The 17,125-nt window shown below is 46.6% G+C and overlaps 1 protein-coding gene across 3 annotated transcripts in view; it reads right to left on the minus strand.

Moving 5' to 3' along the window:
- Positions 1-17,125, minus strand: part of LOC137563315 (long-chain fatty acid transport protein 2-like) — a 147,074-nt gene that overhangs the window by 84,044 nt on the left and 45,905 nt on the right. For all 3 annotated transcript variants that reach the window (XM_068275612.1, XM_068275610.1, XM_068275611.1), the window contains exons 4-5: positions 13,048-13,206; positions 10,461-10,585 (exon numbers count right to left, since the gene is read on the minus strand). In XM_068275612.1, coding sequence (XP_068131713.1) covers positions 10,461-10,585; positions 13,048-13,206 — 284 coding nt within the window. The remainder of the gene's footprint in view (positions 1-10,460; positions 10,586-13,047; positions 13,207-17,125) is intronic.

A 17,125-nucleotide genomic window follows, 5' to 3' on the forward strand; every position in this document is an offset into this window, starting at 1 on the left:
TTTAGGATTTCACAGGTCATTTTGCACAAATGACCCCATTTTAGAAAGAAGACACCCCAAGGTATTCTGTTAGGACTATGGTGAGTTCATAGAAGATTTTATTTTTTGTCACAAGTTAGCGGAAAGTGACACTTTGTGAAAAAAAAACAATGCAAATCAATTTCCGCTAACTTGTGACAAAAAATAAAATCTTCTATGAACTCACCATACTCCTAACGGAATACCTTGGGGTGTCTTCTTTCTAAAATGGGGTCATTTGCAGGGTTCCTATACTGCCCTGGCATTTTAGGGGCCCTAAACCGTGAGGAGTAGTCTGGAAATCAAATTCCGCAAAATGACCTGTGAAATCCTAAAGGTACTTATTGGACTTTGGGCCCCTTAGCACAGTTAGGGTGCAAAAAAGTGCCACACATGTGGTATCGCCGTACTCGGGAGAAGTAGTACAATGTGTTTTGGGGTGTATTTTTACATATACCCATGCTGGGTGGGAGAAATCTCTCTGTAAATGGACAATTGTGTGTAAAAAAAAATAAAAAAATTGTCATTTACAGAGATATTTCTCCCACCCAGCATGGGTATGTGTAAAAATACACCTCAAAACACATTGTACTACTTCTCCTGAGTACGGCAATACCACATGTGTGGCACTTTTTTGCAGCCTAACTGCGCTAAGGGGTCCAAAGTCCAATGAGCACCTTTAGGCTTTACAGGGGTGCTTACAATTAGGCACCCCCAAAATGCCAGGACAGTAAACACACCCCACAAATGATCCCATTTTGGAAAGTAGACACTTCAAGGTATTGAGAGAGTGGCATGGTGAGTCCGTGGCAGATTTCATTTTTTTTTGTCGCAAGTTAGAAGAAATGGAAACTTTTTTTTTTTTTTTTTTTTGTCACAAAGTGTCATTTTCAGCTTACTTGTGACAAAAAATAATATCTTCTATGAACTCACTATGCCTCTCGGTGAATACTTTGGGATGTCTTCTTTCCAAAATGGGGTCATTTGGGGGGTATTTATACTATCCTGGAATTCTAGCCCCTCATGAAACATGACAGGGGGACAGAAAAGTCATAGATGCTTGAAAATGGGAAAATTCACTTTTTGCACCATAGTTTGTAAATGCTATAACTTTTACCCAAACCAATAAATATAGGCTGAATGGGTTTTTTTTCATCAAAAACATGTTTGTCCACATTTTTCGTGCTGCATGTATACAGAAATGTTACTTTATTTGAAAAATGTCAGCACAGAAAGTTAAAAAAATCATTTTTTTGCCAAAATTCATGTCTTTTTTGATGAATATAATAAAAAGTAAAAATCGCAGCAGCAATCAAATAGCACCAAAAGAAAGCTTTATTAGTGACAAGAAAAGGAGCCAAAATTCATTTAGGTGGTAGGTTGTATGAGCGAGCAATAAACCGTGAAAGCTGCAGTGGTCTGAATGGAAAAAAAGTGCCTGGTCCTTAAGGGGGTTAAAGCCCAGGGTCCTCAAGTGGTTAAGGTTCACTTTAAAGAGACTCTGTAACAAATTTTTCAGCCTTAGTTCTTCTATCCTATAAGTTCCTATGCCTGTTCTAATGTGCTCTGGCTTACTGTAGCCTTTCCTAATTGCACTGTCTCTGTAATAAATCTTATCTCCTTTCCTCTGTCGTGTCTGTCAGGCTAAGGCTTGAATATGTGGAATGTGCAGGGCTGCTTGTGATTGGATAGAAGCGATACACACCCTCTGCAGGCCCCCTGCACACTCTGTATGACTCACACACTCTGTTTATGTGAGCCTATCACAAGCTGGTTAGTTTGTTTGTAAACACTGCCTAAAACTGTTAATTACAAGCCAGGATTGCAGCAGAGAGTGGCAGAAACAGCACACAGGGGCACAGGAGAAAATAAGGAATAGAATGGTATGCTTTTTAGTGTAAGAATATTAGAGTACAGATTCTCTTTAAGGAGAATAGTGGGTATAAGTAAAAAAAATAATTTTTTGATTTTAAAAATAAAAAGAAAAATGTTTTTTAAACTCAGAAAAATGACAGTTTAAAAAACATTTTTCGGTACTTATCCGTTAGCCGGGCGCATCTGGCAGGTGGCGCTGTTGTTGCTAATTTCAATCATACTTGCTTCACGTAACAAAACTGTGATTGTAACCGCCGCAGGTGGTGCTAATTGTATTACTAGTTGACGTAACAATATGTATATTAAAAAAGTGAGTTAATTAAATGACAAATAAGCCGGTGGCAATGTAACAGATCAAGCTGCCAGCTTCGTGTCTCGCTGTCCTCCCCCCTTGGCCTCTCTCCTATACTGGGCACATATACCCCCTGACCAGGGCCGTGCAGAGGATTCTCAAGGGGGGGTGCTCAAATTTGAAAAAATGGGCCCTAATCGATAAATCGTGCTAAATTGTGTATGTAATACCCCTTCTCTAGAAAGCACTAGGCAGTCTTCACACACGCACACGCACACGCACGCACACGCGCGCACGCACGCACGCACGCACACACACACACACACACACACACACACACACCCCTCTCTTTATAGAAGTATCAGGCAGACTTTGTGTCTTCTTCCAACCAACTTCTTTGGTGCCACCACCCTCAAATCAGCAGTCATAGGTGTGCACTATCAGAGTGGGCACAGTGGAGCCTGATGTAGGCATGGATTCACCTTTCATTACTGGGACCTCTGTCCCTCTAGATCAGCACCCAAGCTTCTTTTCAGTCAAAGAAGCAGTGGTTGCCAATATGCAGTGGTTGCTAAGCATTAGTAGATGCAAAACTGCAGTAAGTGCCTAACCGCCCCCCGCATCACCCAGTCCCATGCACGCCTCCAGGACTTCTCAAGAGCTGCTCCAACACTATGGAACTCCCTACCTCCACCCATTAGGGCAGCCCCCTCCTTCAACATCTTCAAGAAAGCCCTCAAAACTCACCTTTTCACTCTGGCCTACTACCCCTCACAAGTGCTCTAAACCTACAGCTGAACTCTAGTCCCCTACCATTCGTGTCCTTACCTCTCCCTCTAGATTGTAAGCCTTTGGGCAGGGTCCTCCTCCTTTTGTGTCCTACCTGATCTTGCACCTTCATTACTGTGATCCCATGCTATGCATCTGAGTGAACCTAACTTGCCTAATCTCCATGCTCCATCCAGTGACTGACTAAGCATTACCTGGTACTCATACTATGGTGTGTGATCTGGTTTTCTTGTATTCCTGTATTGTCATATTGCTGTATGTCACCCCTAAATATTGTCTGTAACCTAAATTAATGTTCAGCGCTGCGTAATATGTTGGCGCTTTATAAATACAATAAATAAATAAATAATAAGTGCCAAGGTGCAGTGGGTGCACAGATGCAGTGGGTGGTAAGACGCAAAGGTCCAGTTTGTGCTAAGTTGCAGTGGGTGCCGATGTGCCAAAGTACAGTACGTGTCAAGCTGCTTTGAGTACCAAGGTCCAGTTTGTATTGGGTGTTTATTTGCAGTGGATGCTATGCTGTATTGGGTGCTGAATGAGTAGCAGAAGGCGATAAACAATAGTGGGTGCCATGTGAGTGCTAATTGGTACAGGGAGCCATGTGAGTGTTGGACATGAGTGAGCAGGGAGTATGTGTGGTCTGGGTGTGTGCCATGGGAGAGCACTGAGTCTCATATGGGTTCAGACCACGGGTGGGTACTGGGTGCTATTTGAGTGCTGGCCATGGATGAGTACTAGGTGCATATAATGGCTTTGGAACTTTGTGCTGTGTGAGTACTATGCCATGTGGGTGTTGATTATGGGGGTTATAGGGTGTCATGTGGGTCTTAGGTGCAAATACTGAGTGCCAAGTGGGTACTGGGAGCAAGTACATGGTAACATCTGGGTAATGGGTGCTGGTTAGTGGGGTATTTGTTGTCATGTGAGTGCTAAATGCAGAAGCTGGGTGCCATGTGGGTTCTGGGTGCTGGCACAGGGTGTCATGTGGATTCTGGCTGTATGGGTTGGTGTCAAGCATCATGTAGGTGTTGATTGCAGTTACTCAAGCCCTTGTGAGTTCTGGGTGCAAGTACTGGATGTCATATGTGAGTGTTTGGTGTTTGTGCTGGGCACCAAGTGGAGGCTTAATGCAACTGGAACTACTGCAGATGAAACATGTGGGTGTTGGGTGCAGGTACATTGGTGCGAATACTTGGTGCATTGCCTGCACTAGGTGCTAGCTATGGGTGGGCATTGTGTGTCATGTGGATTCTGAGTGCAGGTACTTTGGGTGCTGGTACTGGTTTATGTGAGTTTAGATAATGTGCAAGTACTGTGCCAAGTGGGTGTGAGTACTGGGTGCCAGCTATAGGGTGAATGATGCAAGTACTAAGTGCCATATGGAGGTCGGACATAAGTATTGGGTGAAAGTTGCTTGGTGCAAGTACTGGGTGCTTGCTATAGTGGGGGTTACTGGTTGAGTGTAATGTGAGTGCTGAATATTGGTGGGATTGCGGTGGGTGCAGGGAGTGGGAGGTCACTGTGGGTACTGCTATGAATGGCATAGTTGTTGCTAGGGGAGGTAGAGGTCAGTGTGGGTGCTGGTGGAAGGGTAGGTCACTGTGGGTTCTGTGGAAGGAAGAGGTCAGTATGAGTGCTGGAGGAAGGGGAGGTCACTGTGGGTGCTGGGAGAGGTCATTGTAGTTATTGGAGGAGGGAGTTGTTGTGGATGCTGGGTGTTGGGAGAGATCAGTGTGGGCGCTGCTTTTGGGATGGGAGGTCCCTGTAAGTGCTGCAGGGGACAGGTGGGTAGCCTCTGGGGGAGGGAAAGATCACTGTGGGTGCTGGGGGAAGGATAGGTCAGTGTGGGTGCTGGGGTAGGCAGGATCACTGCTAGAGCTGGGGAGGAGAGGTGATTGTGGGTGGTAGGTGAAGGGAGAGGTCACTGTGGGAGGGAGAGGTCACTGTGGGTGCTGGTGGAGGGAGAGGTCACTGTGGGTGCTAGGTGGAGGGAGAGGTCACTGTGGGTGCTAGGGGGAGGGAGAGGTCACTGTGGGTGCTAGGTGGAGGGAGAGGTCACTGTGGGAGGGAGAGGTCACTGTGTGAGGGAGAGGTCAGTGCTAGGTGGAGGGAGAGGTCACTGTGGGTGCTAGGTGGAGGGAGAGGTCACTGTGGGAGGGAGAGGTCACTGTGGGTGCTGGTGGAGGGAGAGGTCACTGTGGGTGCTAGGTGCAGGGAGAGGTCACTGTGGGTGCTGGTGGAGGGAGAGGTCACTGTGGGTGCTAGGTGGAGGGAGAGGTCACTGTGGGTGCTAGGTGGAGGGAGAGGTCACTGTGGGAGGGAGAGGTCACTGTGGGAGGGAGAGGTCAGTGCTAGGTGGAGGGAGAGGTCACTGTGGGTGCTAGGTGGAGGGAGAGGTCACTGTGGGAGGGAGAGGTCACTGTGGGAGGGAGAGGTCACTGTGGGTGCTGGTGGAGGGAGAGGTCACTGTGGGTGCTAGGTGCAGGGAGAGGTCACTGTGGGTGCTAGGTGGAGGGAGAGGTCACTGTGGGTGCTGGGTAAGGGAGAGGTCACTGTGGGTGCTAGGTGGAGCTAGAGGTCACTGTGGGTGCTAGGTGAAGGGAGAGGTCACTGTGGGTGCTGGGGGAGGGAGAGGTTACTGTGGGTGCTAGGTGGAGGGAGAGGTCACTGTGGGTGCTGGTGGAGGGAGAGGTCACTGTGGGTGCTAGGTACAGGGAGAGGTCACTGTGGATGCTATGTGGAGGGAGAGGTCACTGTGGGTGCTAGGTGGAGGGAGAGGTCACTGTGGGTGCTAGGTGGAGGGAGAGGTCACTGTGGGTGCTGGGTAAGGGAGAGGTCACTGTGGGTGCTGGGGGAGGGAGAGGTTACTGTGGGTGCTAGGTGGAGGGAGAGGTCACTGTGGGTGCTGGTGGAGGGAGAGGTCACTGTGGGTGCTATGTGGAGGGAGAGGTCACTGTGGCTGCTAGGTGGAGGGAGAGGTCACTGTGGCTGCTAGGTGGAGGGAGAGGTCACTGTGGCTGCTAGGTGGAGGGAGAGGTCACTGTGGGTGCTAGGTGGATGGAGAGGTCACTGTGGGTGCTGAGGAGGGAGAAATCACTGGGTGCTAGGTGGATGGAGAGGTCCCTGTGGGTGAGGGAGAAGTCACTATGGGTGCTTGGGGAGGTAGAGGTCAGTATGGGTCCTAGGTGGAGGGTGAGGTCAGTATGCCACACTAGGATTCCTATCCAGGCCTCTTCACCTGAAAGTGCCCCAGGCGGAGGCGGAGCTTCTCGCGGGTGGGCGGGGCTTACCGCGGTAGGGGCGGGGCTTATTTTGCGCGATCAGAGGGGCCTTTTTTGCAGATTTTAAAAAGGGGGGGTGCCTGGGCACCCAGAGCACCCCCCTCTGCACGTGCCTGCCCCTGACTACATAAAATGGGCACATATACCCCCTGACTACATATACTGGGCACATATACCCCCTGACTACATATACTGGGACATATACCTCTGACTAGATATACTGGGGACATACTGTATACCCCTGGCTATATATACTGGGGCACATATACCCCCTGACTACATATACTGGGCACATATACCCCTTGACTACATATACTGGGCACATATACCCCCTGACTACATATACTGGGCACATATACCCCTGGCTATATATACTGGGCACATATACCCCTGACTACATATACTGGGCACATATACCCCCTGACTACATATACTGGGCACATATACCCCCTGACTACATATACTGGGCACATATACCCCTGGCTATATATACTGGGGCACATATACCCCTGACTACATATATACTGGGCACATATACCCCTGCCTACATATACTGGGACATATACCCCTGACTACATATACTGTGCACATATACCCCTGGCTATATATACTGGGCACATATACCCCTGGCTACATATACTGGGGCATATACCCCTGGCTAAATATACTGGGGACACATATACCCCCTGACACCTATAGACCTGGCTACCTATGCTGGGGGTACCTATTTTGGGGGAACTGCTGTCAGATTATCTGCATTTTTGTGGAACTGCTGTTATGTATTTTGGGGAACAGCTGCCAGATTATGTGTATGTTAGGGGAACAGCTGCTGCCAGATTACGTGTATTTTGGGGAACTGCTGCCAGATTGTGTATGTTTGGGGGACCACTACTGCCAGATTATATGTCTTTTGGGTGTTACGTGTATTTTGGGTGATCCGCTGCCAGGTTTCGCGTATTTTGGGGAACTGCTTCCAAATTATGTATGGTAATAGGTTGCATGCAAGCTGTTAATGGAAACCAACATCCTCCTCTAGTGGTAGACAGGTCATGTGTATGCTCGGTGTGTATTCGACCCCACAAGTGGGGCTTGCATTCTTTTGCAGGTAGGCACTAGTCTGTTTTTAAGTAGCGCTGCTCATTTCCTTGCTATGTACTAATGTAATTCATTTTGTCAGCTGCTCCCACTTAACAGCCATGCATTTGGTGTATATGCAGAGCTTCTGTTTGGGTTCAAGGTGCGTTTGTAGTTCCTGGGGGGGCTCAGCGCATCTCTGATGGAGGCCATTCGGAGGCGGCCTGGTGTTGCGCTGATCCACCTTTTTGCGCAATTTTCAATTTTCGATTTAATTTGATTAGCCGCACCCAGGCTATGCATATACATAGGTTAGGATTTAGTTAGTGTTAGGCCCCTCCCATGGAGGATTGACTTCTTCGCAGTGGGAGGGACGAGTAGTTAATAGGTTGCATGCAAGCTGTTAATGGAAACCAACATCCTCCTCTAGTGGTAGACAGGTCATGTGTATGCTCGGTGTGTATTCGACCCCACAAGTGGGGCTTGCACTCTTTTGCAGGTAGGCACTAGTCTGTTTTTAAGTAGCGCTGCTCATTTCCTTGCTATGTACTAATGTAATTTGTTTTTTGTCAGCTGCTCCCACTTAACAGCCATGCATTTGGTGTATATGCAGAGCTTCTGTTTGGGTTCAAGGTGCGTTTGTAGTTCCTGGGGGGGCTCAGCGCATCTCTGATGGAGGCCATTCGGAGGCGGCCTGGTGTTGCGCTGATCCACCTTTTTGCGCAATTTTCAATTTTATTTGATTAGCCGCACCCAGGCTATGCATATACATAGGTTAGGATTTAGTTAGTGTTAGGCCCCTCCCATGGAGGATTGACTTCTTCGCAGTGGGAGGGACGAGTACTTAATAGGTTGCATGCAAGCTGTTAATGGAAACCAACATCCTCCTCTAGTGGTAGACAGGTCATGTGTATGCTCGGTGTGTATTCGACCCCACAAGTGGGGCTTGCACTCTTTTGCAGGTAGGCACTAGTCTGTTTTTAAGTAGCGCTGCTCATTTCCTTGCTATGTACTAATGTAATTCGTTTTTTGTCAGCTGCTCCCACTTAACAGCCATGCATTTGGTGTATATGCAGAGCTTCTGTTTGGGTTCAAGGTGCGTTTGTAGTTCCTGGGGGGGCTCAGCGCATCTCTGATGGAGGCCATTCGGAGGCAGCCTGGTGTTGCGCTGATCCACCTTTTTGCGCAATTTTCAATTTTTAATTTTATTTGATTAGCCGCACCCAGGCTATGCATATACATAGGTTAGGATTTAGTTAGTGTTAGGCCCCTCCCATGGAGGATTGACTTCTTCGCAGTGGGAGGGACGAATACTTAATAGGTTGCATGCAAGCTGTTAATGGAAACCAACATCCTCCTCTAGTGGTAGACAGGTCATGTGTATGCTCGGTGTGTATTCGACCCCACAAGTGGGGCTTGCACTCTTTTGCAGGTAGGCACTAGTCTGTTTTTAAGTAGCGCTGCTCATTTCCTTGCTATGTACTAATGTAATTCGTTTTTTGTCAGCTGCTCCCACTTAACAGCCATGCATTTGGTGTATATGCAGAGCTTTTGTTTGGGTTCAAGGTGCGTTTGTAGTTCCTGGGGGGCTCAGCGCATCTCTGATGGAGGCCATTCGGAGGCGGCCTGGTGTTGCGCTGATCCACCTTTTTGCGCAACTTCCAAATTATGTGTATGTTGGGGGAACTGCTGCTGCCACATTGTCTATTTTGGGGGAACCACTTCCATATTATCTGTATTTTGGAGGAACGTCTACCAGATTATGTGTCTTTTTGGTGAATGCTGTCAGATTACATCTATTTTGGGGGGTTACACTACGGCAGAGCTTAAACTTCCTCGACAGACCTTTTACATTACTGCTAAGGTCATGTATATTTGGCCACACCCATGACCACGCCCACATTATGCTTGACCACACCCATTTTTCTATGCGCGGCGCAGAGGTTTTCCATGTGAGTCCACTCACTTCTTTTCCCAGGACTAGACCCCTGGATTAACAGCAGAGGGGAAAAAAGTGTTTCTATGCCTTGTGATCCTGGTGGAGATGGCGCAAAATCTCCGGCCTAATGGGAGCTTACTGAAGAAGCGGTGGCCTTGGTGTGAGGGGTCATTGACAATCCTCATTGCACTAGACCACAGTCAGGAATCATAGAAGAGGTCTAGTGGGGGGAGTGGTTTCCCAGTGATCCTTTCCATTGATCTGACGACCCACTGAAGTTTGCATCTGTCACTAGCAGAGGGAGGAGCCAGCGTACCAGACCAGCATGGATGAGCAGTGGACAGATTCAATAGTGGCAGAGTAGAAGTTCCTCAGAAGCTCCTGCAAAACTTCTTTAGTTGGCAAAGGAAATGTCCAGCCCAGCACCAAGGATAAAAGCAAATACACTAGAGAAGTGTAAAAGGAAAGGGAGGGAAGTAGGACTGTGCTGAATACTACCTAGAAATACAGTTAATGTTAATTTAACCTGGATTTTCTCTAATATTTTTTAGGACAGTTAACCTGCGATAAAAGCACATAAATATAGACCTACCTTAGGAGGGTCCACCGTTTAGAGCACCTATCTTCCGACTTAACATCCACTCAATAATGTGTGATGAATGCTAGTGGAATTGCCCAAATAGCCATTTGACAAATCTGATCCATCAATGCCCCAACTCTTCCTTTCCAAGAAGTAGCTACACTGGATAATTACCATGTACAGGAGACTTATACGACTGATAAAATTAGTATCTTTGCCACATTATAAGATATTCTTTCAACCATTTAGGTATAGATTTCTTAGATGCATGCAATCATTTATTCAGAGTAGGAAACTAAATGGTTGGATCTTCTGAATTTCTTAGTTCTGTCCAAATATGTCATTATTAGTGCCCATTTGGCATCGAGAAAATGAAGCTTTCTATCCTTTTTATTGAAGGGATGTTGGCAGAAGGAAGGGAGCACCAAGTTCTAAGGTTGTTCTGAATTTTGGTAGGTTGTTAGGGTCTAGTTTTGGGACATTCTGCTTTTATCCAACAACACACACAAAAATGGCTTCTTAACAGACAGTCTGTAGCTCCTCTCTGGAAAGATCTGATACATTATAATATTTTGTATGATGAGATGCTTATAAATAAAATTACAGACATACCTTTTGTGTATTGCACAGATATCGGACTATCTCCCCAATATACTGGAATGCTGTAACTTTATATTTTCTGCAGTCATCCCAGAACTGGCTGACTGAGAATTTATTTTTTAAAACACAAGTAGCTCCTGAATAATAAAAAGAGAAAACATCATATTATCAGTGGACAGCAAAGTGACTTAGTGATTGGTATACTGCTGGCCTAGCTGTGGTCTTATTTTAAAATTCTACCATTGACCCCATGTTCTTGGACCTGGGCCGCACTGGCAGTGCTTTTGCAGCGCTTGCCGATCACCAGCGATCGGCAATCAACTCTGCAAGTTGAAACACCACCAAAAGTGGAACTCTATGGGGTGCAAGTGTTGAGCATTTTGGGAGCGATCCTGGAGTGATTACATTCAATGGCTGTAGAGCCAAATCGGAATCATTCTTGGAATCACAGTCAAACTCACGGGACTACTGCATTTTTTAAATAGCAAGCATTTTGTGATTTCTGGAAAGTTCTGCCAGTGTATTAGGGTTTGAATGCTCTCCTGTGTTTTCATACTTATATTTTCCAATCTTGCATTACTGAGTACGCATTACTCTGCTAGAGATGGCAGAACTTTTTGAAACCTATTGGCTGAAGGCTGGTTTACACTACGCTGGAGTGGCAGTGTCTCTATGTATGAAAGATATGCTGTGTACTCTGGCAGTCTATGGCAGTGGATGCATGGCATTTTATGGCAATGCATGTACTTTTCAAGAGTTTTGTGCAGGTTGGGTATGAGTGTTGCGGAAATGCAACTGACAAACCTGGACACAACAGGTATGCACATGTGTGATTGGGTCCATGCTTTCCCATACATAAGAGGGGAGACCTTTCTACATGTCCATTGGTTTGTTGCCTTCCATTCTGGGAAGCAGTCTGGCAGCAGACCTAGTAGGAACCATCCTTAACCTTAAAGGAATCGTCAGGGAAAAAAAAAATGAGTTTCACTTACCTGGGGCTTCTACCAGCCCCCTGCAGCCATCTTGTCCCCTCGTAGTCACTCACTGCTGCTCCGGTCCCCCGCCGCCAGCTAGTTTAGTTTTTGCCGACCTCGGGTTTGGCGGGCTGCCACGCGTACATTTGCAGGCATTCCCACTGGTGCATGAACATTAACACATCCATTTTTACGCGTTAGTGGTGCAACGCGTAAACATTTACGCGTTGCACCACTAACACGTAAAAATGTATGTGTAAATGTTCATGCACCAGTGGGAATGCCTGCAAATGTACGCGTGGCAGCCCGCCAAACCCGAGGTCGGCAAAAACTAAACTAGCTGGCGGCGGGCGACCAGAGCAGCAGTGAGTGACTACGAGGGGACAAGATGGCTGCAGGGGGCTGGTAGAAGCCCCAGGTAAGTTAAACTCAATTTTTTTTTTTTTGCCTGACGATTCCCTTAAGGCTGGTTTCAAAATTTAAGGCGTTGGGAGAGCAATGTGGTGCGCCGATTGCATCGCACCACACAGCTAAAAATATTCTTCGGGGATTACCGTGGCAATGCGCGGTAATACCCCTTCTGGCTGCAATCCAAGCAGGAAGTGAGGCTCTCTAGCACTCACTTCCTGTAGCAGAAATTCAAGTTCCGTGGAAGTGTATTGAAAAAAATATGCTTCTGCGCATGAGTGCTAAAACGCAAACACAAAAAAACATAAAAAAGCTGCATCACCATAGACTTACACGACTTCCGGTTCACCGCGCATCGTCACGTTCTTGCTTTTGCGTCGCCTGCCCGTAAAATTGGAGACTTCCGGCATATTGCATCGCACTGCGCAAATTTGATTTTGTGGCTGACAATCCCTCTTTAAAGGACAACTGTAGTGAGAAGTATGTGGAGGCTTGCCATATTTCCTTTTAAGCAATACCCCTGCTGATCTATTTGGCTGCAGTACTGTCTGAGTAACACCAGAAAAAAATCATGCAGCTAATGCAGCTAATCTGGTCAAATCTGCCAAAAATGTCAGAAACATCTGATCTGCTGCATGCTTGTTCAGGGTCTATGGCTAAATGAGCAGCAAGGTGGCGTAGTGGTTAGCACTCTCGCCTTGCAGCGCTGGGTCCCCGGTTTCAATCCCAGCCAGGTCAACATCTGCAAGGAGTTTGTATGTTCTCCCCGTGTCTGTGTGGGTGTCCTTCAGGCACTCCTGGTTTCCTCCCACATCCCAAAAACATACAGATAAGTTAATTGGCTCCCCCCTAAAATTGGCCCTAGACTACAATACATACACTACATGATATAAACATATGACTATGGTAGGGACTAGATTGGGCGCTCCTCCGAGGGAGCTAAGGTAATAGCAGCGGCCGCGGGGGGAGCGGGTGGGAGAGGGCGGAGGGAGCGGGGGGGGGGGCGACCCTCAGGCACATCACTCGCAAGCAAGCCGACCCCCCAACTTTTGACCCACTTTTTGTGGGTCCAAAATTCGGCTTGCTTGCGAGTATATACGGTACTCAGAAATCATTCTAGTTCTAGACAGTAGACGTTATATTATGAAATGATAACAAATCTCTTCATTGACCAACTAACTACATAGATAACATGTTATGGTAATAAAGTGTCATACCACGCTGAATACACCCCCGGAGTCCGACAATCAGGCCAGCACTGTGGTAAAGCGGAATCGGAATATATAAAACATCTTTGCTTGTGAGGCCACACAACATTATCACAGAGGCACCCGTGAAAACTCGTCTTTGGGATATGATGGCAGCTTTGGGAAGACCTTGGAGAAAAGTTCATAGTGGGAATATCTTTAATATTTATTTATACATCTGCTTTATAGAAAAAAAAAAGCTTTTCAAATGGACATTAGTAGAAACATTATCTGAATCCCAGCAACATAAACAAGTTTCAAACACCTATTCGATCATTTACAAGTGCATACCTCCCAACTTTTTGAGATGAGAAAGAGGGACACTTAACCCATGTCCATGCCACACCCCTAGTCATGGATATCATAGAGATTAAAGATATAATAAGAACAATATGTTGTTTTATAACTCAAACCACACTGGTCCTTTCTATCCTGGTTTATTTTCCTTCATATTAACCGTTGACAATAAGAAATATATCAATTTAAAGGACGGGAATAAGGTTTAGAGTCAATTAAACACATTTTTCAGTAGAGAAATACATATATTTACATAGTAAGAGGGACAGAGTCCTGAAAGAGGGACAACTGAGGATGAAAAAGGCACAGGGGGACAAGGTTCCCAAAGAGGGACTGTCCCTCCAAAAGAGGGACAGTTGGGAGCTATGCAAGTGGGTTAGATAGCGTGGTGATGGTGGTAGTGGTGTAGGAGGGGTGGAGTGACATGTTTATTGGCCTCTTTTCCACCTGTCCCCCAGTCTGCATGGCTGGGCAGGAAGCTAAATGGAAAATCTATGATGGGCTAGGATTTTTATTTCATATCTTCCTGGGTCTAAATTATACAGTACATGAACACGTGTGTACAGGCTAATGGCAAAACTGTGCTTGACAGCCATCATACTGCATGTCTGCAGTGCATTTTCAGTAAAATAAATGAAATATCTGTCAGCAAGGCAGAGTAATATCTGCATAGGGAACAGTGCTTTTTAATGTGGCCTAACATGACCTCTGATGACCATAGTCTTTTGCACATAAAGCATCATAATATGGTGGGCAGGAAATAATTGCTTCATGCCTGGCAACCATGAGGTTGATCTAAGGCACAAAACTGCTTTTTGTGGACCTATTGTTAGTAAATTAGGCCCTCTGTGTTCTGAATTATTAGCTGTGTTTATGTTGACATTTAAAATAGACCTTCACTAAAATATTAGTATATAGGGTACCTAAAATATTAGAATAAAGGATACCTGAAATGACATGTGCCATGATGAGATAAACATACCGTATATACTCGCATATAAGCCGAATTTTTGAGCACAAAAAATGTGCTCAAAAGTGCCCCCCTCGGCTTGTATGCGAGTCACCAAAGTGTCCAGTCCAGGGCCGCCTGTTTTTGTCCCCACCCGAGTGGCCGTATGCGTTCAGGCTTGCCTGCCTTTGTCCCCCCCGAGTGGCCGTGTGTGCAGGCTCACCTGTTCAGGATCGGCGCCTGCAGGATCCATGGGTGATCGCGCTGGAAAGCGGGACATGAGCTCCTCCACTTGCGGGTCCCGCTTTGCCTGCACGTGGGTGGCCAGGGCGCTTGAAGAATCCGATCGGGGAACAGAGAGGAGAGAGTGCATCAGAGAGAAGAGAGCGAAGGACGAGCGCTGCACCATTCAAATCACTGTGTGCTCGTCCATTCGTCACTGCCGCACCGCGTCACCGTGAGCAGTGTCCCACATATGCTTCGCCCATTGGCTGGAATTCCAGCCAATGGGCGAAGCATATGTAGGACACTGCTCACGGTGACGCGATGCAGCGGTGACAAATGGACGTCGAGCGCACAGTGATTTGAATGGTGCAGCGCTCGTCCTGCGCTCTCTCCTCTGTGATGCACTCTCTCCTCTCTGTTCCCCGATCGGATTCTTCAAGCGCCCTGGCCACCCACGTGCAGGCAAAGCGGGACCCGCAAGTGGAGGAGCTCATGTCTCGCTTTCCAGCACGATCACCCATGGATCCTGCAGGACCCGATCCTGAACAGGTGAGCCTGCACACAGCCACTCGGGGGACAAAAGCAGGCAATCCTGCACACACGGTCACTCGGGGGGACAAAAGCAGGCAGGATAGCTGTCCTGTGAGAGCAGGGAAAAAGTAGGCTGGACAGATGTCCTCTATCTTTATGAGCTACTGGTAAGCACTGGGAGCAAGTAGGCATGACGTGTGTGTGTGTGTGTGTGTGTGTGTGTGTGTGTGTGTGTGTGTGTGTGTGTGTGTGTGTGTGTGTGTGTGTGTGTGTGTGTGTGTGTGTGTGTGTGTGTGTGTGTGTGTGTGTGTGTGTGTGTGTGTGTGTGTGTGTGTGTGTGTGTGTGTGTGTGTGTGTGTGTGTGTGTGTGTGTGTGTGTGTGTGTGTGTGTGTGTGTGTGTCTCCACAGCCACCTGTCAGCCTCATAACTGCTATACTATATTATCTTGTGCTCCTACATGTACCATTAATAGATCTTATTACAGTGCTGCAGACATCTGTTCCTTGCATTGCGCATAGAGGTGATAGCTTCATTTTGGGTGGTTGTTGCAATTAATTTGGGGGTTATAGAAACCTTATGCCAGTTGTACTGGAGTGATTCTTGCATTTCACATGGGGTGATTATTTAATTTTATATAGGGGTGGCTGTTGCAATGTCCTACCCTCGGCCTATATGCGAGTCAATCACTTTATCCTGATATCTGAGGTGAAAGTTGGGGGGTCGGCTTATATGCGGGTCGGCTTATATGCGAGTATATACGGTATGTATGTACAGTCCCAAAGACACATACAGGTAGAACTCAATATAAGGGTTAAGAATTCAGGTGTGCAAATTCCCTCTTTAGTAGGTGTAAGTAAATACAGCCATAAAACTTTTGCAGAGCATAGAATCACGTCTGAATGCATGAAATAGGTAAAAAAAAAAAAGCTGTGGTGCATTAAAAAAACATGTCATTAAGCTGCATTAATAAAAAAACATTAACTGACATTTGAAACCATTGGATTCTAGTAAAGTCTTATGTAGGAGTTGAGACACATTCACCATATTTTATAATCAAATACCTCATCACATATCAGTCACAAGCATTAGAACTGACAATTAATCAAAGTCAATTCAAAAGGGGGCTTTTCCCAGTACCCCCTGCCAGGTTAAGTTGTCATCCATCTTCCACCTAATTAACAATTCCTATTATAAGTTTCCCTACTTAGACTTCCTTCCTCTGAAAGCCTGAAGTTTAAAGGACTTTCATCACACCTCTACCAGATCTCCTGGCTTGATTCTTATCTGCTTTTTACACACCCACCAGCTTATTTATTTATTGCATTCATAAAGCGCTAACATATTATGCAGTGCTGTAGTTTAAGGTTACAGACAATATTTAGGGGTTACATGCAGCGATTAGAATATACAGGAATACAAGAAAAACCAGATCACGCAGCACAGTATGAGTACAAGGTAATGCTTAGTCAGTCACTGGACGGGAGCATGGAGATTAGGCAAGTCGAGTTCACTCAAGTGTTCACTCAGATGCGTGAACAGGTAGGTAGCGTCTATTTGAAAAGGGCGCCTGGAAAAAAGGGCGCCTGGTGTAGCCCATATATGCCAAATTCGGCTACAAAAAGGGCGCCTGGTGTAGCCCATATACCAACTTCGGCTGGTGTAGCCCATATACCAACTTTGGCTACAAAGGGCGCCTGGTGTAGCCCATATATTCCAAATTCGGCTACAAAGGGTGTCCGGTGTAGCCCATATATGTCAAAATCGGCTACAAAGGGCACCTGATGTAGCCTATATATGCCAAATTAGGCTACAAAGGGTGCCTGGTGTAGCCCATATATGCCAAATTAGGCTACAAAGGGCGCCTGGTGTAGCCTATATATGCCAAATTCGGCTACAAAGAGCGCCTGGTGTAGCCAATATATGCCAAATTAGGCTACAAAGGGTGTCTGGTGTAGCCCATATATGCCATATTCGGCTACAAAGGGCGCCTGGTGTAACCCATATATGTCAAATTCGGCTACAAAGGGCACCTGTTGTAGCCCATA

Source organism: Hyperolius riggenbachi, chromosome 3 (genome assembly GCF_040937935.1).
Source record: "Hyperolius riggenbachi isolate aHypRig1 chromosome 3, aHypRig1.pri, whole genome shotgun sequence".
Lineage (NCBI taxonomy): Eukaryota > Metazoa > Chordata > Amphibia > Anura > Hyperoliidae > Hyperolius > Hyperolius riggenbachi.